The following is a 25,000-nucleotide window of genomic DNA, read 5'->3' as shown; positions in this document are numbered from 1 at the left end:
CCGGCGGGGTATGAGTCCTGGTCGTTGCGCTAGCGCCTCCTCTGTTCGGTCAGGGTGCCTCTTCAGGGGGAGGGGAACTGGGGGGAATAGTGTGATCCTCCCACAAGCTATGTCCTGCCGGTGAAACTCCTCGCTGTCAGGTGAAAATAAGTGGCTGGCAACTGCACATGTATATCGGAGGAAGCATGGTGCTAGTCTACGGCTCTCCCCAGATGGCCAGAGGGGGTGGAGCAATGACCGGGACAGCAGGGGGAATTGGCCAAGTATAACTGGGGAGAAAATGGAGAAAAACCAAAGAGGAAATCAGGAAAAGTACATTTGCGTCATATACATTTTTTACCCTAATAATTACATTTCACACATCCAGCACATGTTACCAGTGTTAGTTAAGCTGTCCCTGTCTTTGTCTGTCTTGTCTTTCATGCTGAACAGCTCGTTCAGATGCAGCCATCCTCATCTTAGTGATTCTCTCCTTTGCCAGACGAGCGAGAGCTGCTAGCAGCAGCAACATCACAATCAGATACATCCATTTTGCTCTGGCATCAGCAGTGTCAAATGAAACAGAGATTTCTGAACTAATGTGACAACATTACAATTTGATTGCCTACACCTGTCTAATTCAATTGGCCAGTCTTCTGCGTGAATTAATTTAATTGATCACTGCATTAATGAGCCACTACTAAATTAGTTTGGGCGCCCTAAATGCGGAAGTGATTCTGGACCTGTTAGCGAGCAGTCCCAATGCTAGTGTGTTGTTTTCATACTGTGGTGTGCAAAACAAAAAACGAAATTTACTCATTTATTCAGTGTGCATTTAAAAGTAAGTACTTACAATTTAAAAGATTACTCAAATAAGAGTAAAAGTATGGCACTGTAGAAATCCTTTCAAAAGTAAAAATCTATCTAAAAAACTATACTCGAGTACTTGTACTTGAGTAGTTTCCACATCACAGGGTTCAGGATGAGCAGCAGAAGCCTCTGGTGGGAAGAGATCGCACCGTGGTTTTCCACTAAACTCGTAAAAGTGGAATGCAAAGAGGAAGTAAACAACTGTGCCACTTCATTCAGAGGCCACCGTCATAAAGCATGTTGGAAGGTTTAAAAATAGTCCCAATAGCCACCAAATCTGTTTCTGTGGGAGATTTCTTTCAACCGAATGTGACAGAAATGAATCTCTCCAGATATTTCATATTTGGATTAAGTCTGGTTAGACAGGTCTTGGCCCAATGCTCAGATGGTTAGATTTTGATTGTGATCATAGACAGTAAAAAAAAGATGGATGAGTGTGACGTCACCCATTGGTTTGTGGGCTCACATTTTGAAGCCTCAAGTTTGGCATTTTGGCCGCTGCCATCTTGGTATTTTGGAGCCAGAGGTGACGTGTTTGTAGCCATATTTGGATGAGCGCAGGTTTCCCACAGAGCCGTGGCGCCGCCTGCTATAGGTTGAGTCGATGTCTCGTCATAAACGCTGGGGTAGCTGGCTGGGGGCGTGGTCAGGGTGGGGTAAATCCCCTCGTTCTCCCCATTCAGCAAAGTTAGCATTTAGCTGGTAGCCCAGCCCAGGCAGACAGGATCAGGGATTCAACCACTGCAGTAAACGCACATCTGAACAGACGTCTATGTACCTGCTCTAGAATTCCCAATCCTGTAGTGTAGAGCCGCACCACCGTCCTTTGGTGAGTCAGCCTATTGAGATATATATATTATTTTTTTACCCCACCCATATAACATTTTGTGGGCGTTCCCACACTGACCGACTGTATCTATAGGTTCGTGATTGTAAAGTACCGTTTCAGGCACCGTTTAGGCACCGGTACCGTTTTAGAAGTATCGTTTTATTAGCACCGGTATCGAAAAATATGAAACAATACCCATCAGCCTATCAGAACACTTTGAGCTTGTTGAAGCAACAGATACCCACCAATTATATGGAGGGAAAAATTTGTAGTACGTTTGATTTTTCAAGCACTGCTGGTATCGATACTGTTGCAAATGAGTATTGTATCCGTTTGACATTTTCTGGATTGATACTTATCGATACTTTTGACAACCTTACTGTAACACACACACGCACAAACTCACAGTAACATCTCAAACATATTATGGCTCCGGTTGGCATTTCTGTAACGATCCAATCAGCGATGTCATTCCGGCCAGACCGGCTTAATCAATCACAGAGAGGAATTTATAACAATGCTGTTTTGAGCCTCTGCTGACCTCCGACCCCCAGGATGAAAGATGGAATGTGAGTGACACGGTGTACAAACCGGAGATCAACATAGATCTTTTTTTCTTTTTTCTTTTTTTACAAGTTCTCGTAGCTGCGAGTTTATTGGCACGCTGGCTTGAACTTTGCCCACAACACAGAAGCCCTCAGCCAATGGCGGGGCTTTGTTTGTGCGCGTGGCTCGTTCCCTGTGTGTGGGATGAGGAAATAGAAGTGTGTGTGTGTGTGTGTGTGTGTGTGTGTGTGTGTGTGTGTGTGTGTGTGTGTGCGTGCGTGCGTGCGTGCGTGCGTGCGTGCGTGCGTGTGTGTGTGTGCGGGCGTGCGTGTGTGTGTGTGCGTTCATTGATATACAATCAGGGATATAATGAAATGTTCTGCCTGAGTGGATTCAACCTGTTGTTTCCTGTCACCCCCTCGCTCTGTGCGTGTGCATGTTGACACAGTGTGTGTGTGCGTGTGCGTGTATGTGTGTAGGAGTATGTAACACGGCTCCCTCTCTCCTCAGATAAAGAGGAACTCTTTCAGAACGTACTGACGCAGGTGGCAGAGCAGTTTTCAAGGTAAGCTGGTGGATCTTCGCTCACTGTTTTGACGCCTATCTTCATGTCTAGTGTCTATTCTTAGTGTCTTGTTTTTAGTGTTTATTGATCACGTATGTTGTGTACGTTTTTTTGTGTTTAGAGCAGCGATTCTCAAAGTGGGGTCCGGGGATCCCCAGGGGTCCTTGGGGGTCCCCAGCAAAAAGGGAAATAATTTATTTTCACTATAATTCCATAAGCAACACAATGACAGAATGTTTGACTATTTTCGTCATGGTTTCATATACTTTTTGTAATAAAACATCTAAAAGCAAAACTCTTATCAAAGGGGGGTCCGTGTGTCAGTTTAGAGGTCCTTGATGTGAAAAAGTTTGAGAACCACTGGTTTAGAGTTGCTGTGTGTGTGTGTGTGTGTGTGTGTGTGTGTGTGTGTGTGTGTGTGTGTGTGTGTGTGTGTTGTTGAGAGGCTTGTGACTAAGAATGCAAGCGGCTCAATACAAATTGCAAATAAACTAATCTAACGGTAATGATTGCTTGCTACTCTATATGGATATATTCTATATGTGCACTTGTGTAAATAAATGTCAGTCGTGTTTTTCGCCCCATTATATATCTTTTTTTATTGGTGAAATAGCCTGACAACAAAACAGTGACATAAATAGAAGATAAATAAGACATAATGTGTGCATACATAGAGACTATACCATAAAGCAGTTACAATGATGTATGTGATGATATGACGTGGGTGTGTGTGTGTGTGTGTGTGTGTGTGTGTGTGTGTGTGTGTGTGTGTGTGTGTGTGTGTGTGTGCGCGCACGTGTGCAACGTTTCGACATTACATTACATTTTCTTTTGGCTTTTTTTTCTAGGGTTAAGGTTCTGATCCGACTCACAAAATTTGCATAATTATCATAGTAGACTGGAGTATTGACCTCGGCTTGGCTGAGATCTGCGCTCTCCGAGGACACTTCTACTTTAGCCTTTTAGATATCTTCCTTCTCTATGTGTGCAAGTTCTTGTGGGTTTCCTCTGGCTGCTGCCTGTATGTCATCTGTCAAATCCCATCTGCAAAAATACAAACTTTGCATGAACCAAGACAAACAGCCTTGCTTTGTGTTGCACGGCCAGGGCCGGTTCCAGAACAAGATGACTAGGGATGCAGCCTAGATGGGAAGGGGTGCAGATGCCCAGCCAAAGGCCGGGCCCACTCGGCCCGAAAATTTTACATGTTATGTTACTAAAAATAATACATTTTACCATCATTTCAAGTAGAATGATACCACCCAAGCAAGAATATTTCAAGTGTTTCAAGTGCTATACTGAAATATTTGGACCATATAATGATAATACAATTATCTCAACCTTGAAAGGTTGCATATAGGTGCCAAAAAGCCATAAATTCACATCAAAGAACAAAGAAAAACAACAATTATAATTCAAGTTTAAACAGTAAGTGTGCAGCTGCAGCATTTATTAAAAAAAAAAAATTCAACTGAGCATGCAGACAATTAAAATAAGGGTGCAATGCGTGCTTTTGCACCCCCGTAGAACCGGGCCTGTGCACGGCGATGCATTTTTGAGGTTATCCAGTGCCGTTTGAAAAGAGTTTCATAATCCTCCAAGAGGAGTTGTCTCAAGCCGCAGAGGATCATGCGATCCTTCAATTGTTTTGTTTTTTACAAGGTTTTCACACAGCAACAGCAATTTGTGACTCTTGGGTTTGCTTTTATTCATCTTTTTTCTTATGTTGAATTTCACGCATGTAAGTATGTCTCCCTTCCTGTCTCTCTCTCTCTCTCTCTCCTCCTACATCTCTCTGTCCGCAGGGCATTCAAGATCAACGAGTTGAAGACCGAGGTATCCAACCGTCTGGCCATGTTGGAGAAGAGAGTAGAACGTAAGTCCACTTTTCACATATATATATTTTAGTTAAATAAGGCTGCAAAAGAGTGAATGGCATTGGTAGTACTTGATTTATTATCATTTTATTATCATATCCTGAGGAAAACCATGTGGTGGAGATTTGTGTTGATTCAGCAGCTGCTTGAATTTAACTTCACTGTCCAGGATTTCTTGATTTGTCAAGATTAATATTTTTTTAATTGGTTGAAATTGTGAACAATAGCCAATTCAGCGATAGTTATATCCAGTTGGCCAATCATATGGTTCACTGTTACCCCGCTAGCCGGGCGCTTCTCGCTCATACTGAGCGTTAGTGTCCGGACAGCCACATAACGTTGACTCATAGAGCAGGTTTTCGCTGTCGTCGTGGCAACGTCGGAAAACATGACTTACCTGAGCCGGAAACTTGAAGTGAAGACGCTATCCGATGCCTAACATCCACTTCTGAATAGCGATAGCAGTTGCCGCTTCCAACTTGTTGCATAAAATCCACTTTCATGTCTTTGAAATCATAAAACCGTCATCTGGAATCGTCCCGCACTGTGTTTACTCACTACTGCCCCCCACACTTCCGGAATGGTATTGCAACTAAAATAAATGAATAATGAAAATAGATTAGAAATTGAGTTGCAATACCATTCCGGAAGTGTGTGTGCGGGAGGGGGGGCAGTAGTGAGATAGAAACTCCTGTCTGTAAAATGTGTTTCAAGAAGGGATTTAAAAGATTTTCCTGGATTTCCTGTGTGTGTGTGTGTGTGTGTGTGTGCGTGCGTGCGTGCGGAGATAACGGCGCGCGCGTTGAGCTTCTCAGAGACGACCTCCTCAACCAACTCAAGGAGCGATGTGATTATTGAAGCGCGCGCGGGACAGTAGTGCTGTCATGCAGAGATAACCGCAGGCCCTCCATTCAGACCGTCTGCACTACTTTATGAGGCTGTGATTAGATAAGTGGAACAGCAGAGCAGGTTATGCAGTCCGGCATTCCACCTCCACGTGCCTTTTCACCTCCTATTATTAGGAAAATCCTCCTGAACATTGGCCAGAATTCACCTGCTTTTAGAAGGCCTCACACTTATGCAATATCCACTGTGGGTTAACCCATTGATACCTGATGCAGCATTTGCGTGTAATGGTGCATCAGGTATCAATGGGTTAAGACATGCAGAGGCACCTTGGACCTTTGTGGCTGTCCGTCATCATGTTTCCATTCATGTTGTTATTCTACAGGGAGGGAGTTTGCACGTTGTCCTGAGGCTGCCGGCCTGCGCCGTCCCAGCAGTTTAGCACACTTTCTACCTGCTCGATGTGTCAATTCACCCCGTAATCAAAAGATAAAGCCGGCTATAAAATCCAATCAATAAAGTCGCAGTGACACTGACAGGCAGGTTGCCGCGCCGCCCCGGACATCGGGTTATTTAAATTTGGGTCTCGGTGTTCCCGGCGCGACAGCTCACGCTGTAATACCCTGTGGGAACATTTAATCAGTAATCGCTTTGCAATCATTACACCAGTACTTCCTAGTCTGGCTGTGATTAAGGGGATATACGGTGAATGAATGCCTCTGAGTTTATGAAGTTGCAGCATGTGTGGCTGCTCCGTGTTTACTGAACATGAGCAGTCAATGTCTCTGATGTCTCTGTGCACTTCCACAGCACTTGACTTATTCTGCAGATAACTGGCCAAACAAAGATCATGTGATGTCAATCATGTGACATTGAGATGTACATTGAGGTACAATGTTGAGATATTTGATCTTGTAGACATCTTCAGCAATCGAAACCATCAGCGGTAAACGTCACGTTTTGGTGTGTCAGTCCCTCGCCCATGCTTTGGCTGGATGCAGCAAGTTCACGCCTCTTCTCTGGGGGTTGTTGAAGAGCACCCTGGGAAATGTAGGAAATCACTAACAGTAGAAATAGACGTAGCAGTTTGAGGGAAAGTGGGAACATCAAAAAAGTAAATATGAGGATGGATTTCTCCATTAAGATTCACTAACACAGGCCAAACTGTGGTAGAGTATAATGAACTGGACAGGGACTTGCTTGTCTTTATTTGGTCGCATGCACACCACAACCCATGCGTACGGTCCACGGCCACACTCACGCACAAAATCCATGGCGGCTGCTAATTTCGCCCAATCAGGGCTTCCCTTCTATACCAGCACTACCCACTGACTACTGTCATGTTTTCTTTTTTGATGTGTAAAATAAAATAAAATAAAATAAAATAAAATAAAATAAAATAAAATAAAATAAAATAAAATAAAATGTCTTTCCTCTGGAGGACAGCATCCAGTGCCTGCGGACTAACTTCTTTTTTCCCCCATGATTGCTGGTCAAACAATCTTGCATGTTTTTGGTGGCGGCTCTTATCTGGTGGAAACCCTAGGTGAGCACAGGGAGAGCATGCAAACTCCACACAGAAGGGCCCTTTTCACGAGATAGCCCACCTGGGCACTAGGCACCAAGGGCATGGGCAGACATACTCCCCCCCCCAGTGCCAACAGCGTCCCAGGCGTGAATCGATAGCAGGACCTTCTTGCTGTGAGGCGACAGTGCTACCACTGCGCCACCGTGCCACATAAAAGTGTTGGCCGGGAATCGAACCGGGGTCCACTGCTATACAGTAGCTATGCTCACCCCTATACCACCAAAGCATAGTGAATAGGAATAACATACAGTATCTGAATAGAGCTCAACAGTGACCGCTCACCTTTTCGCGGCTCCGGTTCCAAAAGTGAATCCCCCATTCATTTTCTCTATAGACGTTTCAGAAAAATCCTTATATAAAGAGTTTTGAGCCTGGAACCAAGCCAACCAGCTTCCAGATGAATCGTGAGTGAGCATAAAATATGTGACTCAGAGCAAAACAAAAAAATTAAAAGCTACTTTTATCTTTTTATTTTTTTTTAGCTCAGAGTCAAATGTTTGATGGTCACTTTCATGATTCATCTTGGTTCCAGGCTTAAAACTCTTTATATAAGGATTTTCCGAAACGGAGAAATGCAGAATCGTGGACATAGTGGCATAGAGCTCACTGTAGAGCTCAACTCTGAAATTTCAAAATCAGGTGACTATGTGTGTGTGTGTGTGTGTGTGTGTGTGTGCGTGCGTCTCACACCACGTGTTGACAAACAGCAGATTGCGTGCCACCACTCAAACCCTAACGCACTCCAGCCGCCCCAGCGGGCAGCGCGCAGACGGACAGCATGTGTGTTTGGGCACGTGGTGTGGCAGCGTTTTCATAACAGCCCCGTACGCCCTCTCCATCACCACGGCAAAGTGACCACAGCTCACACCGGTCACCCTGGTGACGTTCCCAACTCTACTGTATATGGCAGCTTTTCTTTTGAAAACAAAGTGACGGCGACCTGGGAGAGACCCCGGGTTCAATTCCTGGCACCGGTACTTGGTCAGACGTTCCTACAGACACAATTGGCCGTGTCTGCGGGTGGGAAGCTGGATTAAGAGTACTAGAAGTGAGCGCACCTCCAAACTTTGCGAAATATGAGTGTGCTTCATGCAGTCATTTCTGGGGTGGAGACTCTGGAGATGATGCAACATAGGCAAACTTTTTTTCGGGTGTGACCAAGTTAGCATGGGTTCCCTCCGTTCGCACGTTTGGAAGTCAATGCTTTTTTTTTATGGGTTTCTGGTTAGATGCTTGATGCTTGTCTGTGATTAACAAGAGTTTACGATACACATTGAGGGTTTGTTCAGCAAGATCATCTTCACAACACGGTTTTTATGATTTTCGAAGTGTTTTCTGGCTATCGTGATTTCTGACGATTGCATTTACGCTTTGTTACGTTTTGTTAACCATGATATACCTTATTTCAAACCCATTCAAAAATTCCATTGACTTTCAGAGTAAGGCTAAATGGCCATGACCACTTCACCGTGGGCCTCAAGGTACATTATTTGTGCTTTGATGAGTCTGGACAGACATGGATGTAGACTGCAACTTGACTTGTTTGGCGGAGGCATACAACCGCAAGGCGGTTATTTCTAGTATCTGTGTCAAATACTGAATAGTTTTGGCCTCCTCTGATAATTAAATTAAACGGCTTGGGAAAATGATTCTTTGGTTGAAGTATTCACCAGTCCGTATTATGCAGCCGGTGACGGGGATCATGAGTAGGCATCACAGGAACCACAGACTGCTCTACGGGTGTGCAGTTTCCTCACTCCAGCTTCACGCATAGAGAACCACTGCTCTACACTCTGTGCAGTTTCCTCACTCCAGCTCCACGCATAGCAAATTCAAATTGCATCGTCAAATCTGCGAAATTAGAATTGAGCTGATAGCCCAGCCCAGGCAGACACGATCAGGGATTCAACCACCGCAGTAAACGCACATCTGAATAGACGTCTTGTGTTCTGCTCTATCCCCAAAACTGTAGTTAGAGCCGCAGCACCTTCCTTTATTGGTGAATCAGCCCATTGAGATATATGGGCGGTTTTACCCCACTCGCGCGCCAGCCGTATAACATTCTGTGGGCGTTCCCCCACACACGCCGCCGACTGTCTCTATGGCAACAGCGTGACGCCCACACACACATCTCCATCCCATCATCACCTTGGTCGCCATGGACACCTATGCTGAGGGGAGCTGGAGTGTTGTCGGGGGCGACCTGCTCTTTGTCTATAGAGAGAGAGAGGGAGAGAGAGAAAGGAAGGATATAGAGAGGCAGACAAACAGCGAGTCAATCAAAGATACGGGTCCATCGAAGATACGGGAGAGTCCAAAGAGTTCTGATAAGGCTCCGGTCACCAGAGACGATCTGGCAGAGTGACGGCTCCTAATATTAATGCTGCTAGACTTTCTACACACACTGCCCACAGCCTCACCCATCAGACTGCAACGGGTGCTGCACCCTCGACACACACGTGGCAGTAAAATAGATGAGAATAGAGGTCTTTCTTTGCCACAATAGGACTAGTGTTGTTACTATAGGACCGGAAGTGGTGGGGCGGCCTAACGTCAAACACGGAAGTGTTGCATGCATAGTGTTCATTCCTCGGTCACCTAACTAATAAATTAAAGTAATAAATGACTTGATGCCCTTTTAATTGAACTTAATTCAAAAATGTATTCTGAATGACTTAAAGCTGCAGCAGCCAACAGTGAAACACATGCTACCGGTGGCTGGATGACTGCTGGATGTCTACAGCTAAAACCTTACCATAGTGTAAAATGCAGCAGCTTAGATGAACGCGTCTGCAGTTTGGTCTGTTGAGGATTGAAGTAGCCTTTCTTCATTTCAAGCTGCACTAGGCAGTTTGGCATGTTGGAGGCTCCAAACGGCGCCTGTGAACCTCAATACCCAGAAATCCTGTCCAGTGACGTCAGTAAACTGTTCACCAAGCGACCGGTCTGTGATGCGTTATACCAAAGAAACCACAGAGATGAGAGAGGAGACGATCTAACGTTGGTGAGTCCAGTTCTCTTTGCTGCTGTTCAAGGGGTTTCACTCTCGAGCTTCCATTCATCAGTTCCTGAGTGGAGAAGTGACCGTAGTGAATGAAGTGACCGTAGTGAATGAAGTGACCGTAGTGAATGACGTAACGTAGTGAATGACGTAACGTAGTGAATGAAGTGACCGTAGTGAATGACGTAACGTAGTGAATGAAGTGACCGTAGTGAATGACGTAACGTAGTGAATGAAGTGACCGTAGTGAATGACGTAACGTAGTGAATTAATTGACCCTAGTGAATGAAGTGACCGTAGTGAATGACGTAACGTAGTGAATTAATTGACCCTAGTGAATGAAGTGACCGTAGTGAATGACGTAACATAGTGAATATGAAGTGACTGTAGTGAATGAAGTGACTGTAGTGAATGACGTAACGTAGTGAATTAATTGACCCTAGTGAATGAAGTGACCATAGTGAATGACGTAACGTAGTGAATATGAAGTGACTGTAGTGAATGAAGTGACCGTAGTGAATGAAGTGACCGTAGTGAATGAAGTGACCGTAGTGAATGAAGTGACTGTAGTGAATGAAGTGACCGTAGTGAATGAAGTGACCGTAGTGAATGAAGTGACCGTAGTGAATGAAGTGACCGTAGTGAATGACGTAACGTAGTGAATGAAGTGACCGTAGTGAATGACGTAACGTAGTGAATTAATTGACCCTAGTGAATGAAGTGACCGTAGTGAATGACGTAACATAGTGAATATGAAGTGACTGTAGTGAATGAAGTGACTGTAGTGAATGACGTAACGTAGTGAATTAATTGACCCTAGTGAATGAAGTGACCATAGTGAATGACGTAACGTAGTGAATATGAAGTGACTGTAGTGAATGAAGTGACCGTAGTGAATGAAGTGACCGTAGTGAATGAAGTGACCGTAGTGAATGAAGTGACCGTAGTGAATGAAGTGACCGTAGTGAATGAAGTGACCGTAGTGAATGTACTCAGAGGAAGACTTTGCCGCTTTTCAACCAGCTGTATCATTATAATGTCACTAGTATGGCCCCTGCCAGCTGGCATGGCTCATTACCGCTCGTTAAGGATCTCCATGTGATTCTCTGTGGACGCGCGCATACGGAAAAAAATGTAAATAATGTGTGTTCCAACAGCTGCCCTCGAGCAGAACATCTGTCATTGGAGACGGAACTAGAAAGAAATCAAAGCAAATCAATGGGCAAATAGAGAGAATATCTGTTGCATGCAGGCAGCCTCACTTTGTGATTCAGTCTGATAAAACATGTGGTTTGTTCAAAAAAAAATGCCGTGCAGCTTTAAGAGTCTCTCTCTCTCTCTCTCTCTCTCCCCCTCTCTCTCTTACTCTCTCTCCCTCTCTCTCTCTCTCTCTCTCTCCCCCTCTCTCTCTCCCTCTCTCTCTTACTCTCTCTCTCTCCCTCTTTCTCTCTCTCTCTCTCTCTCTCCCTCTACAGTGGAGGGGATGAAGGTGGTGGAGATAGAGAAGTGTTGCAGCGACATCAAGAAGCTGCGTGAGGAGATGGCTTCCAGAACCAACAGGTCACACCAGCAGCAGCAGCATAACACAAATACATACAGTGGCTATAACAACAACAAAAATGCTAGGATTTTTTCCCCCACATCTAGTGATGGAAGCATGATGTATACAAATGGAGGCAAATATCATCCATAAGTGAAACAGGTGCTACTGGGCTGTTATTGCACTTTTTAATTTAAAATATATTTTTGAATTTCTGTTCCAAATTGATAGAAAAGAATATGCATGTAGTGCTTAGTGCTACATACTAATGCATTCATTTTCAATTTATTTTATAGAAAGAAATCACACACATACTGTACAAGTACATAAAGTAAACTCATCAGTCATTGGTATGTGCCTGCATTGTACTCTCTGCCATGATATAGTTACCCTTTATTTATTTATTTATTTGTATCAATATATTATGGTTTGTTTATTATTTACAATAGATTTTTGGCCACACCTTTATTTAATCAGTTATTCATTTCAGTTTAAGCTGGTGGTTGGGACTTTTGAACAGTATTGTTGTTGTATAAATTGACATCTTGCTACTATAATTGGAGAGCTGTTGTAGTCAAGTTACTATAAGTCCAAGTTGAGTCTCGAATCCCCAGTGTTCGAGTCTGAATCCAAGTCACCAAAGACTAGTCCGAGTCGAGTCCAAGGCAGTCCCCATTACCCGAGTCCGAGTCCGGAGTCAGCACATGTGCCTACCCTCACTGCACGAGATTTAATGTCACAGAGTCACAGAGTCGAGTCATGAGTCCTGAAAATGTGTCCAGGACTCGTACTGGACTACAACACTGATCGTCACACTACTAACTTTCCTTTTGATTTGATAATAGTATTAGTAGTAGCATTTAGTTTAGTTTAGTTTAATTTAGTTTAGTTTAGTTTAGTTTAGTTTAGGATTGTAAATAACACAACAGTGTACAACTAGGAAGTGCAAGCAAAATCTCAGTAAAATCTTCAGTGAAGTAGTACCATGGGTGTATTTTAGATGGAAACCTGGATGGTAGGACCATGGCCAAGAAAGTGCTAGGTAGGGTCACCGCTTTGACTGAATTTATAGAACTTCTGAATTACTTGACAGAGATTCAATCAGCCTTAGCCAACTCTCCAATTTTAGGGCATTTAGACTACTTCATCGTTCAGAGTAACCTTAAGCTCAGAGGACTTGTTTAGCCTGATTTTAGAACCGAAAAGAACAGCCTCTGTTTTACCAAGGTGCAATGAAAGCATGTTATCAATCAACCAGGCATTAACCTTAGATGACTCTGCACTCAGGCTGCTCTCCAGGGTGGATTTCTGTTTGTGAGACACCAAGAGAGCCCAATCATCAACATACATGAACAGTCAGAAGAACAAGCATCTTTCATGTCATTGATACAGGACACCTTTAACCTTCTAGTAGTAATATTAATTAGTAAGTTGTAACCAAGCGATATTAACACCAGTAGGTTTATCTGCCAGAATCCTAGTTTTCTATACCGTCTTAAAATATTAAAATTATGAATATGTGACATCTTTTTCAGTACATCACCTTATAGCTCACCAGTACAATGATTATTTGACTGACATTTAGTTGTTTTTTGTCATCCTGCAGTAGCTTCCTGGAAGACAACAGGAAGCTGACTCCTCACAGAGTCGTGCCCTCCTACCCCAAGGTAAGGCTGAGCGGACATTTACCACCACACTGTTCACTCTGTCGCTCTGCCCCAGTGTTTCTGATGGCCAAGTAAGCTCCTGCCCCCACTAGCTTCCAGAGTGTTTTTACAATGAAGGTTTAGCAGGGACTTAAAAGAAATGGTAGTTCACAAAGGCTTCCACATATTCAGTATGTCAAAAGATATCACCAAAAGTCAACCAGATCTGATGCCCCCAGAAAGCCCGCCTTCCACGTCTGGCTGTGGGAGGCCAACAAGGTAAGATGGCCGCCTGCTGGACCTGTTTCACCCAAAAAAAAAAAAAAAAAACACCCGTCTCTCCTTCTTTTTCTCCCCGCCTGTCCTTCTGCCCTTTGTGTGTGTGTGTGTGTGTGTGTGTGTGTGTGTGTGTGTGTGTGTAGTACCATCTATCTACGGAGACAGTAGAAGCTCTCAGACAGCCCACATTCGATGCTTGGCAGTGGGAGCCAAATGAGGTGAGCCAGACGCCCTGATGAATCCATTGATTGTCCAATATTCATCAGAAATATAGATTTATAATAATATATTAATTTTTTGATTTATCTGTTAATGATTAAGTAAGCTATTGTTAATATTAATAATCAATAAAAATGATGTAATGTTTTCATTGTTCAGTACGACTCATTAAAAGTAAAAAAGGTCCTTCAATTAGTTCAGAAAATTACATGGTCAGTGATTACAGTTTATGGAATAAATGCTAGAAATGTAAATACAATTAAAGGATTTCCCCCACCCCCCATTTGATTAAACAGATTTGATTAATAAATGCATTTGATTAAATTAAGAGTAGTATACATAATTGATTATCGCTGCCTTCAAATGGAACTCGTGAGCTTGTGGTTACGACATGGGAAGTTGTGTACATGATATGCTTGGTGTGCAAGTGGTTAAGTTGTGAGAGCACCACTGCTAAGGCAACGCTGCGTCATCCTGTCACCAAGGCTAACAATTTAGCTAAGTAGTGAGCAGGTAATGTAATGCAGCAGCATGCACAGGCATAATGACAGAGGAAAAAGGCAGTTGGGAATATCAACATTTTCCTCAGACATATAAAATTACTAAGAAAAAATCTATAGGATATGGCTAAAATTACAATATATTAACTAATTAGCCTACTATCCACTGGAATTTCTGAAAACCTTACAACTTGTGAACTCGGAGCTTTTAGAAAATGTTTACTTCCGAAGTCATTAGTGCCCCGCCATGGAAACACGGATGAACGGTTCTCGAGATACGTGAAAGCCATGTTCTGATTGGTCGCATTGCATGAATTTCGACACTGCACGGTTCTTGAGATAAACCATTTTCGGTGTTGCCAGTAGGTGGCGCTATGACTATGCATGTGTCCAAATCGCACAGAATTTGGCACTGCACTCCATCGGGTTCCCGGCAGCGCACTCCCCAAGTTTTAAATCGATCGGATGAACAGTTCTCGAGATAAATTGCTATATATGTTGCCAGTAGGTGGCACTATGACTATGCGCATGTCCAAAATTAGGCACTGCACTCTGTCGGGTTCCCGGCAGTGCACTCCCCAAGTTTGGAGGCGGTGGAGCAATGGTGTGCGAGTTATGGCCATTTAAAATCGAATACATTGCCATAGCGCCCCCTATGGCCAAAATCTTTTCATTTTTTTCCCCCCACACCAGTCTCATGCCAGACCCCTGTAAAGTGTGTCGGCAAAGTTTTGGAGCGATCGGGGGCAACGGTGTGCCTTGCAAATCCGGACAGATGTACTGTACATTCATACACGCATACAGAGACATTTTGTCCAGTGGTCCCCTCTCAAATCGCTGTCTGAATATGCAGTCAGTAGCTTAGTTTTATACAGCGAGTATTGTTTTTGTTGTTTTTATATGGTTCATCATGGAGGCCAATAAAGACATAATCAAAAACAGTGTGTTCCTTTACTTCCTATTTATCTTTGGATGTGAAGAGCATTCCTGTATTACACTACAGATGATTCAAGACTTTTGATCTAAATTGAGATAATATATACTATTAAAAAAGCCACATACTCTTAGTTAATCGTACAAAACATAAACAAATGCTGGTACTGTTCAAATGATAGTAGGTCGGTCTATTTCAGAGAGGACTGTCGAAACTGACCTCAGATCACTGTAGCACATGTTCATCACCGCTCACTACAGACACATGTTGCTCATCCATGTCTCTGTTGTTGCAGATGCTGAGCTGTCTGGAACACATGTACCATGACCTAGGCTTGGTCCAAGACTTCAACATCAACCCCATCACACTCAAGAAATGGCTGGTAAGCCTCACAGCCATGCCTGGAGCAAACAGCATCTGACAATAATCCATCGCTTTTGTTTTTACCTGCATGTCCACTGTTCTGAGATAGATAGTGTTAGGGAGATCTTCAGTCGTGGAAAAGCATCCTGGAATGATTTTCAAATCATTTCCTGTGATTTAGAAGTGATTTTCTAACTTTTTTAAATTCACATTATGGCAAAAAAAACTCCACTAAATCAGCCTTGACAAACTCTAAAATCATCTGTAAACACTATTTGACCCCAGACTGCTCACACATTTCCCTTAAAGCTTCTCATTTGTTTTATTTTGGATTTGCATGATAAATACTCTCTTTGCCTCTGTCTGTCTTCCTCTCTCTGCAGCTGTGTATCCATGACAACTACAGGAGTAACCCCTTCCACAACTTCCGCCACTGTTTCTGCGTCACCCAGATGATGTACAGCATGATCTGCCTCTGCAGCCTGCAGGTGAGACGCTGCTCGGGACGTCCCGTTAGCATGATCTGCCTCTGCAGCCTGCAGGTGAGAGACGCCGCTCGGGACGTCCCGTTAGCATGATCTGCCTCTGCAGCCTGCAGGTGAGACGCCACTCGGGACGTCCCGTTAGCATGATCTGCCTCTGCAGCCTGCAGGTGAGACGCTGCTCGGGACGCGGCGTTAGCATGATCTGCCTCTGCAGCCTGCAGGTGAGACGCTGCTCGGGACGCGGCGTTAGCATGATCTGCCTCTGCAGCCTGCAGGTGAGATGCTGCTCGGGACGTCCCGTTAGCATGATCTGCCTCTGCAGCCTGCAGGTGAGACGCTGCTCGGGACGCGGCGTTAGCATGATCTGCCTCTGCAGCCTGCAGGTGAGACGCTGCTCGGGACGCGGCGTTAGCATGATCTGCCTCTGCAGCCTGCAGGTGAGATGCTGCTCGGGACGTCCCGTTAGCATGATCTGCCTCTGCAGCCTGCAGGTGAGATGCTGCTCGGGACGTCCCGTTAGCATGATCTGCCTCTGCAGCCTGCAGGTGAGAGACGCCGCTTGGGACGTCCCGTTAGCATGATCTGCCTCTGCAGCCTGCAGGTGAGACGCTGCTCGGGACGTCCCGTTAGCATGATCTGCCTCTGCAGCCTGCAGGTGAGAGACGCCGCTCGGGACGTCCCGTTAGCATGATCTGCCTCTGCAGCCTGCAGGTGAGACGCTGCTCGGGACGCGGCGTTAGCATGATCTGCCTCTGCAGCCTGCAGGTGAGACGCTGCTCGGGACGCGGCGTTAGCATGATCTGCCTCTGCAGCCTGCAGGTGAGATGCTGCTCGGGACGTCCCGTTAGCATGATCTGCCTCTGCAGCCTGCAGGTGAGACGCCGCTCGGGACGTCCCATTAGCAGCCCTTTTTTTCCCTCCCCCCAAAACAATAATCATGTAAAAGAAAAACCTGGGCAATCTCTAAATTAATATCTGCAATTTGCAAAAAGTGGTGTATCCCTTTAAAATGCTATGAACAGATGCGCTGCAGTTGTCTACTGAGGGCCGGGGGGAAGGGGATTGGGGTGGAGGGGGTGAGAAGGGATGGGAGGATGAAGAGGAGGAGGAGGAGAGAGTGGAAGAGGAGAGACAGGGTTCCTATCATGTTCCTATGCAGGTCTGGAAATGTATAAACAAATATTTTCCAGGTCTTGAATAGTTTGGAATTAAAAAAAGGTTTGGAACAGTATGGAAAATGTTGTGGTTCAGGTCCGATACACACATTATTCTAGCTTTTATGTTTTTGTAGAGCCACTTTTTTGTTGATGTGAAGAATAATGTTCAGATAGAGCGATGCTCTTATTATCCAGCCTCTGTCAGCATGCATTATATTAAATACCCTGCAGCAAAATCACATCCAGTCCAGTGAGAACAAGCCTGTGATAGACATGATAGACAGATGGTTCAGCCAATCACCTGACAGTTTTTTTTTTAAGTGCCTGCCCTTTGAAACTGTTTTCCGAACGACTCGTTCCCAGGTGGTTATGTGAAAACAAACCATCAGGCGGCATCAAGTTAGAGAATAGGAAAATGGGAAGCCTGGGAAAATGGAAAGCGTGTCGTAACCCTGCCAATCATTTCACACCTTCTGTATTTGTGGCTGTGAAGAATAGTCTTCATCTAGCAGTGATAAGAGTTAGTTAGCCTGGTGGTCATATGACCTGTCTTCATCTATACAGTGATAAGAGCTAGTTACTGTAGTTAGCCTGGTCATATGACCTGTTTGGCTCAATGGTGGAGCGGAACAGAATGTCAGGATGCAGGCTAACTCACAGGTGGGTTAATTACCGCCTGACTAATAGCTGATTATGAAGCATACACACCACTGATGTGCTAATGAGGTCGGTCACCCACGCACGCACACGCACACACGTGCACACACACACACACACACACACACACACACACACACACACACACACACACACACACACACACACACACACATTTTAATATCTTTATTTGTGTTCACATTTAGACAAAAAAATCCTTGAACACAAACAATAATAGATGCACAAACAATGGGAGATCTCATAATGACAAATGTATCTAGTCTGAATCTATGGATAAAAGAAACAGCGCCTCCTCCAAATGTGGCGATTGCCAATTATTGCAGAAACTGAGCAGAATTTGGCCAGAGCCTTGGCTCTTGGCCTGGGCAGTCCTGCCCTCTGCAGGCCACTTACGACCAGCCTATGGAGATTACCAAGGCTTCCAAATATCAATACAAGCTATTTACAATTGTACCCAAGCTGTATAATAGCATCCTTGAGCAGTTGGTAATTCAAAACCTTGGTGATAAAAACTTCTTCCAGACTGGAATCAAAAGCACACCCTACTTCCAAAATGGTGGCCTCTCTACTGTCCTCATCGACAACATCAGGTGTATTAGCTGTCACATTTGAAAATATGTAAAATTCAGTATTACACAGTTTGAACATGGCATGGTTGAGACATGGCAGTCTTTAACTAGCAGGTCAACAATTCTGTCATGTCTTGCAATGTACATTCCCTCATATACAAAGCAACCATTCAGAATATGAGACATGGATGATGTGACAAGTTGAGTGTGGGTGACACACACACACACACCTTAGCACAGTGTTTTTCTACCACTGTGCCACGGCTTAGCACATAGTGGCCTTTCAGTAATAGACTGTGTATGTGTGTGTGTGTGTGTGTATGTGTGTGTGTGTGTGTGTGTGTGTGTGTGTGTGTGTGTACTGTATGTGTGTGTGTGTGTGTGTGTGTGTGTGTGTGTGTACTGTGTGTGCGTGCGTGTGTGTGTGCGTGTGTCTCCCAGGAGAAGTTCACTCAGGTGGACATTTTGATTCTCATGACAGCTGCTGTGTGTCACGACCTGGATCACCCCGGATACAACAACACGTAAGGCCACATACACACACGCACACACACACACACACACACACACACACACACACGCACACGCACGCACACACACACACACACACACACACACACACACACACACACACACACACACACACAATAGTGAAAAACCTTGGCCTTACCTTCGATTCAACGCTCACATTGAGGAAATCACTAAGATAGCATTTTTTCATCGTCCTAATATCTCAAAGAGCCGTCCCTTGCTAAATGCAACGGATGCTGAAACCTTAATACACACCTTTGTTTCATCTAGACCTAGTCCTACACCTAGTCCTAACCCCTACTACTGTAATGTCTTATTCTCTGGCCTTCCACTTTGTAGCTCAAATAAACTACAACTCGTGCAAAACGCTGCTGCTAGAATACTAAGCAGAACTAGGAAGTTTGATCATATATAACTACGGTCTTAATCTCCCTTAATTCAGGCCAGATCAGACTTTAAGGTACTTTTGTTAACTTATAAATCTTTACACGGGCTCGCACCCCCGTATTTATCTGAGCTAATTATCCCATATGTTCCCACGCACGCCCTCCGCTCACAGGATGTTAATTACCTTACCGTCCCTAAAAGCAGAGCCTTTTCTTACTGTGCTCCACATCTCTGGAACCAGCTTCCTCTGTCAGTTGGGGAAGCTGGTTCTATTAAAATCCTCAAAACTAGACTCAAAACCCATTTATTTTCACAATCATATGGTTGTGTTTGATGGTTGAACTGGATTACGGGGAGGAGGTGAAACAACTAGTGGACTGGTGCAACACCAACAATCTGCTGCTGAATGTCGAAAAAACGAAGGAGATCATCGTGGACTTCAGAAAAAATCAGCACAATCACCGTCCACGGCTCCACAGTGGAGGTGGTCAAAAGCACTGAATTCTTAGGGGTGCACATTACGGAGGACCTGTCCTGGTCACACAACACCTCATCCCTGGCAAAAAGGGCGAATCAGCGCCTGCACTTCCTGCGGCGAATGAAGAGAGCCCGCCTCCCCTCCGCTCTCTCCTCACTTCATCCTGCAGCGGCACCATTGAGAGTGTGTTAAGTAGCTGTGTTTCCCTCTGGTATGGAAACTGCAACTCCATGGACCTGAAGTCCCTGCAGAGGGTGGTGAGGACCATTGGGACCTCTCTCCCATCCATCCATGACACAGGCCACAAACGCTGCCTGACCAGAGCCATGAACATTGCCGAGGACTCCACCCTCCCCTTCCATGGACTGTTCAGCCTCATGCCCTCTGGGAAAAGATATCGCAGCATCCGGAGCAGATCGGGCAGGTTCTGCAAGAGCTTTTTTCCACAAGCCATCAGGCTCCTTAACTCCCTGTGACCCCCCCCCCTACACACGTACATGTACTGTACCTCTACACCGTGCGTGCTCGCATTCACACACGAACACACACTCGGACTTTCTTGAATGACAATAAAGTTGAACTTGAACTTGAAACACTGTAGAGAGAAAGAGTAAAATAATAATACAAAAGAGTAAAATAAGGCTATATGTACAAACAATGAAGTGTAGTATTTATTAGCATCCTGTAATTACCATTTGTGGCAGCAGAGGCCGCTGTTGCTGCTCAGCAGCTTTCTACATATTGGGGCTTTAATGATATCGATACATTATAATCACTGAAAATGTCCTTACTTTCCTCTTTTTTCTCCCTACCTCCCTCTCTTGCTCTGTCCCTCTCTCTTTTCACCATTTTCCCTCCCTCCCTCCCTCCTTCCTTCTCTGCACCCCCACTCTGTCTGCTCATTCTGCATCCCTTGCTTCCTCCATGTTTTCACTTCATGTCTCCCTCCTTCGCTCCGTGCCTGCAGGTACCAGATCAATGCCAGGACGGAGCTGGCGGTGCGTTATAACGACATCTCTCCACTGGAGAACCATCACTGTGCCGTGGCCTTCCAGATCTTCTCTCAGCCCGACTTCAACATCTTCTCCAACTTCGACCCCGAGGCCTTCAAGCAGATACGCCAGGTGTGTGTGTGTGTGTGTGTGTGTGTGTGTGCTTTTGTCAGTGTCATTTCCATGCATTTGTAAGTCTGAATATCACGTGTGTCTGCTCGCATACCTTGAGCATAGGGCTAGATAGCCTATGGTTGAAATCAAAATCATAATAATCAATAATCATTGTAGTAATATTGTCTTTTAATCTTGTCTGTCTTTTAACAGAGTACCGTAAATTCCGGACTATAAGCCGCACCTTTTTTCCCGTTTTTTGGCCTTTTTTGGCCCCTGCGGCTTATATAACGGTGCGGCTTATCTATGGATTTTTTCAGAAAAAAAACAAAAAAAAACGGAATTCTCTCTTCTTTAGCACTCTTTCTAACTATAAATCCACTTCTGTTTTAATTTCCTCTCTTGCCCTCTTTTCACCACACTGTATGACACTGTATGACACTGTGTGCACTGTAAAAAAGAAACACAGGTGGTGTTGTGTTATGTTGTTTTGTTGAAATGTTAATAAATGGGAGCTTCCTCAAACAGCCATCTCTTTCCCGACAATCCCCTCTGTGCATGAACCCTTACATATGGTAATTAACACATTCACTGCCAGCCTTTTTTTTTTTTACTGTAGGTAGCTTTTGCCAGAGGGTTTTTTTGAGGATTCTGGCTCATTTTACAAGAGCCAAGGATAATTTTCTGCTTGGAGTTTGTCAACACAAAGTTCACAAAAGTACTAATAGAATGTGTGCTTTCTCTGTCTAAAAGAGTTAGTTTGTAGAGTTAGTAGTTATGTAGATATTAGCCGTTGAGTACAGCATGGTTTCAGCGTCTGAGACAAAAAGCTGAGATAATCGCAGTTTTGTGAAATTCAATATCAAACAGTCACTTTAACCATTTATTTTTGGCATCAGTGAGACATCAGACATAAACAATATAGTTCTGAACAGTAATTTCCTCCATAGCAGCACCCGCACCCCCTCTCCTTACAACTCCTCCCTCCGTGGGCGTGTCTCCGTGTTTGTCAGTCACAAGCCAGAGTCTCTCCTGCCTGTCTGAGCAGTGAGCAGCAGCCTCTCTCTGGCGGTCCCTCGTCGGCGAGCATGGATGTGGCTTAATCCGTTCTTGGATTTTCGGTTGAGAGCTTTGACGAAGCCTTGTGTGACTCTAGGCTTATGCTGCGCGCTTCAAAGTGTGCTTTCCACCCAGTCCACCTGTGGAAGCCCCCGGCGCACGGGTGCGCCCGTGTGAAAGGTTTTCGCCTACAGTATGAGAATGAGGCTCGTTCGCTTCTGGGTCCTCGGTTGAGCTCAGCTGGAATGCGTGCGTTTCTGGCCAAACAACACTCAATAGTCTGAGCACCGTCGCCACTCAGTGGGTCGGCGGAATGGATTGCACACGCCCGGCGGCTCTAACAGTATAATAGAAGATGCAAAAGGGCCAGATCAAGGATCCACCGTCAAAAAAAAAAAAACGATTTTTTTGACGTATCCATACGTCGCTGGCAGTTAACGGTTGGATTCTGCTTGACGTATGCATACGTCGCTGGCAGTTAACGTGTTAAACATTAAAACACAAAAAAAAAAAAAAAAAAAAAAAATACCATTAAAACACCCGCGGCTTATAGTCCGGTGCGGCTTATATATGTAAAAAAAAACAGTCAACTTTGCAGGTGCGGCTTATACACCGGTGCGGCTTATAGTCCGGAATTTACGGTACACAAGCCACCACTAAGCTAAATTCCTTGTTTGGTGGGGGGGGGGGGTATAAAAGCTATGCGATTTTTCTCTCTCTCGTTTTTGTGGAGTCAGTTTATAGTATAGTGTTGTGTGTAGTATAGTAGTAATAGTTGTGGTAGTAGTAGTAGTAGTAGTAGTAGTAGTAGTAGTATTGTACACCATGAATGAAACGTGACAGATGGGTTGGATTTGAACTTAGTAGTTAGTTAGCATGGCTGAACAAAGAACAGAGCGCCACCTACCTACCGAAACTCAAACGGCATCAACAGAAAAACCTAGCTCCGCCCCACACTGTTTGATTGACAGGTGATCTGTATGTGTCGTCTCCAGGGGACCATCACTCTGATCCTGGCCACTGACATGGCGCGGCACGGCGAGATCCTCGACGACTTCAAGCAGAAAGTGGAAGGCTTCAACTATGCAGACGAGGAACACGTCACCTGTGTAAGAGGGCTACACCATCCATATCTCCTTACTTCACACACGCTACACCAGCCTTTATTCTAGCATATCAATCTGTGTGTCAAAGTGTTTGAAGTAATTGTTTGCTTCATCTTTGTTCACCGTTATAAATGATCATGGGGAAAAAACGGTGCCCTCTGCAGCTGAAGATGGTGCTCATTAAGTGCTGTGACATCTCCAACGAGGTGCGGCCCATGGAGGTGGCCGAGCCCTGGGTGGACTGTCTGCTGGAGGAGTATTTCAAGCAGGTAGGACAAACAAACCTATCTCTGACACAAATACTGGGATTTGTGTGTGTGCGTGCATGTGTCTGTCTGTCTGTCTGTCTCTGGGTGGCTGTTTCCTGTTCCTGTCAGGAGATGGACTGTCCACGTCTCATTATCAGAGAGGACTGAGACTCCAGACAGGTGTATTGAGACCATTAACAGTTTAATAGTGAATACACAAACGCTCTCTCTCTCTCTCTCTCTCTCTCTCTCTCTCTCTCTCTCTCTCTCTCTCTCTCTCTCTCTCTCTCTCTCTCTCAGAGCGACAGGGAGAAGGCTGAAGGACTTCCTGTGGCTCCGTTCATGGACAGAGAAAAGGTCACCAAGCCGACGGCTCAGATCGGCTTCATCAAGTTCGTCCTCATCCCCATGTTCGAGAGCGTGATGAGGGTCAGTATCCACGACGATGAAGATGAGTTGTCATTTGTGATCATCGGTGGGAATGGTGATAGGGCTGCAATTAACAATTCATAGATGAATCGATTGACAGAAAATTAATCGTCAACTATCTTTTTTATAATCAATAATCGTTTAAGACAGATTTTTAAGGATTTATTTTAAATTAAAATGTAAATTGTGAAAATTGTCTGGCTTCTTTAGTCTTATATGGCAGTAAACTGATTATCTTTGGGTTGTGGACTGTAGGTCAGGACAAAAGAAGATATTTGATGATCTTGGGCTTTGGAGTAGCTAATCTTTCAGTTCAGCTACACTCTCAGTTCAAATCAGTCTGCTTCATCAATAGTAGCTGAACAGTATTGCCTACATCCTCATAAATTAAACTATCAAATTAAATAAATTAAACTATTTTGTTGTAATACTCATTTCGGCCACAAGAGTGCACTACCGATTCGCATTTGCAAATGCAATGCAGTGCAATGTGAATAGACCCATTTCACGGGGGCCATTTTGTGTCGAAAAGGCAGGTTAAACACAGGTGCAAGCAAAACACTAATGAGGGTTTCCAACTTCCAATGATTGGAATGTGGAAACCCTCATTAGTGTGTTGCTTGAATGAATGAATGAATGACTTTATTTGACAATATATAAATAACATGTGACAGAAGCACAGTCTGGGATACTGCCAAGGATAGACACAAAAAAGCTCAGAGCTTGCACCTGGTCTATTGGTCTGGCAATGCCAGGCTAGCACTACCCCACCTCCACTCCCCCATGTTCTAAAGATTGCCTCTCAGGGCTTCTGTAGATGTACTCATATTTAAAAACAATGCAACATACCTTCTAAAATATATAATAGAGTTAAATTAATCATAACCTGATGATCATAACATGATGATTATGAAAGTATGATAATATTGACTAAATATGATGAAAAGCACAATGCTAGTAGTGAAGACAAAGTGATGAAGAGTTTGTGGTGGTGAGAATGTGTAATAACCGTGTGTGTGTGTGTGCATGTAGCTGTTCCCTCAGATTGAGGAGGTGATGGTGCAGCCACTCAGAGAGTCCAGAGACAGATATGAAGAGCTCAAACAGATTGACGATTCCTTGAATGAGGTGAGGGATTTGTGTTAAGTGCATGAGACACTCACCAAGCACCTTAGAACCTAGGAA

General features: G+C 44.5%; 1 protein-coding gene across 2 annotated transcripts in view; it reads left to right on the top strand.

The window, feature by feature from the left end:
- pde9aa (phosphodiesterase 9aa) overlaps nt 1-25,000 on the top strand; it is a 55,533-nt gene that overhangs the window by 26,010 nt on the left and 4,523 nt on the right. For both annotated transcript variants that reach the window (XM_083638769.1, XM_083638768.1), the window contains exons 5-17: nt 2,735-2,789; nt 4,595-4,665; nt 11,577-11,661; nt 13,248-13,308; nt 13,710-13,784; nt 15,515-15,601; nt 15,966-16,070; nt 18,913-18,995; nt 20,835-20,991; nt 23,028-23,141; nt 23,303-23,407; nt 23,687-23,815; nt 24,848-24,943. In XM_083638769.1, the coding sequence (XP_083494895.1) occupies nt 2,735-2,789; nt 4,595-4,665; nt 11,577-11,661; nt 13,248-13,308; nt 13,710-13,784; nt 15,515-15,601; nt 15,966-16,070; nt 18,913-18,995; nt 20,835-20,991; nt 23,028-23,141; nt 23,303-23,407; nt 23,687-23,815; nt 24,848-24,943 (1,223 nt within the window). The remainder of the gene's footprint in view (nt 1-2,734; nt 2,790-4,594; nt 4,666-11,576; nt 11,662-13,247; nt 13,309-13,709; nt 13,785-15,514; nt 15,602-15,965; nt 16,071-18,912; nt 18,996-20,834; nt 20,992-23,027; nt 23,142-23,302; nt 23,408-23,686; nt 23,816-24,847; nt 24,944-25,000) is intronic.

The sequence above is a fragment of the Poromitra crassiceps genome (genome assembly GCF_964638095.1).
Source record: "Poromitra crassiceps genome assembly, chromosome: 6".
NCBI lineage: Eukaryota > Metazoa > Chordata > Actinopteri > Beryciformes > Melamphaidae > Poromitra > Poromitra crassiceps.
Note: the sequence above shows the minus strand (reverse complement) of the source record. Positions and strands in the feature narration are given on the sequence as shown.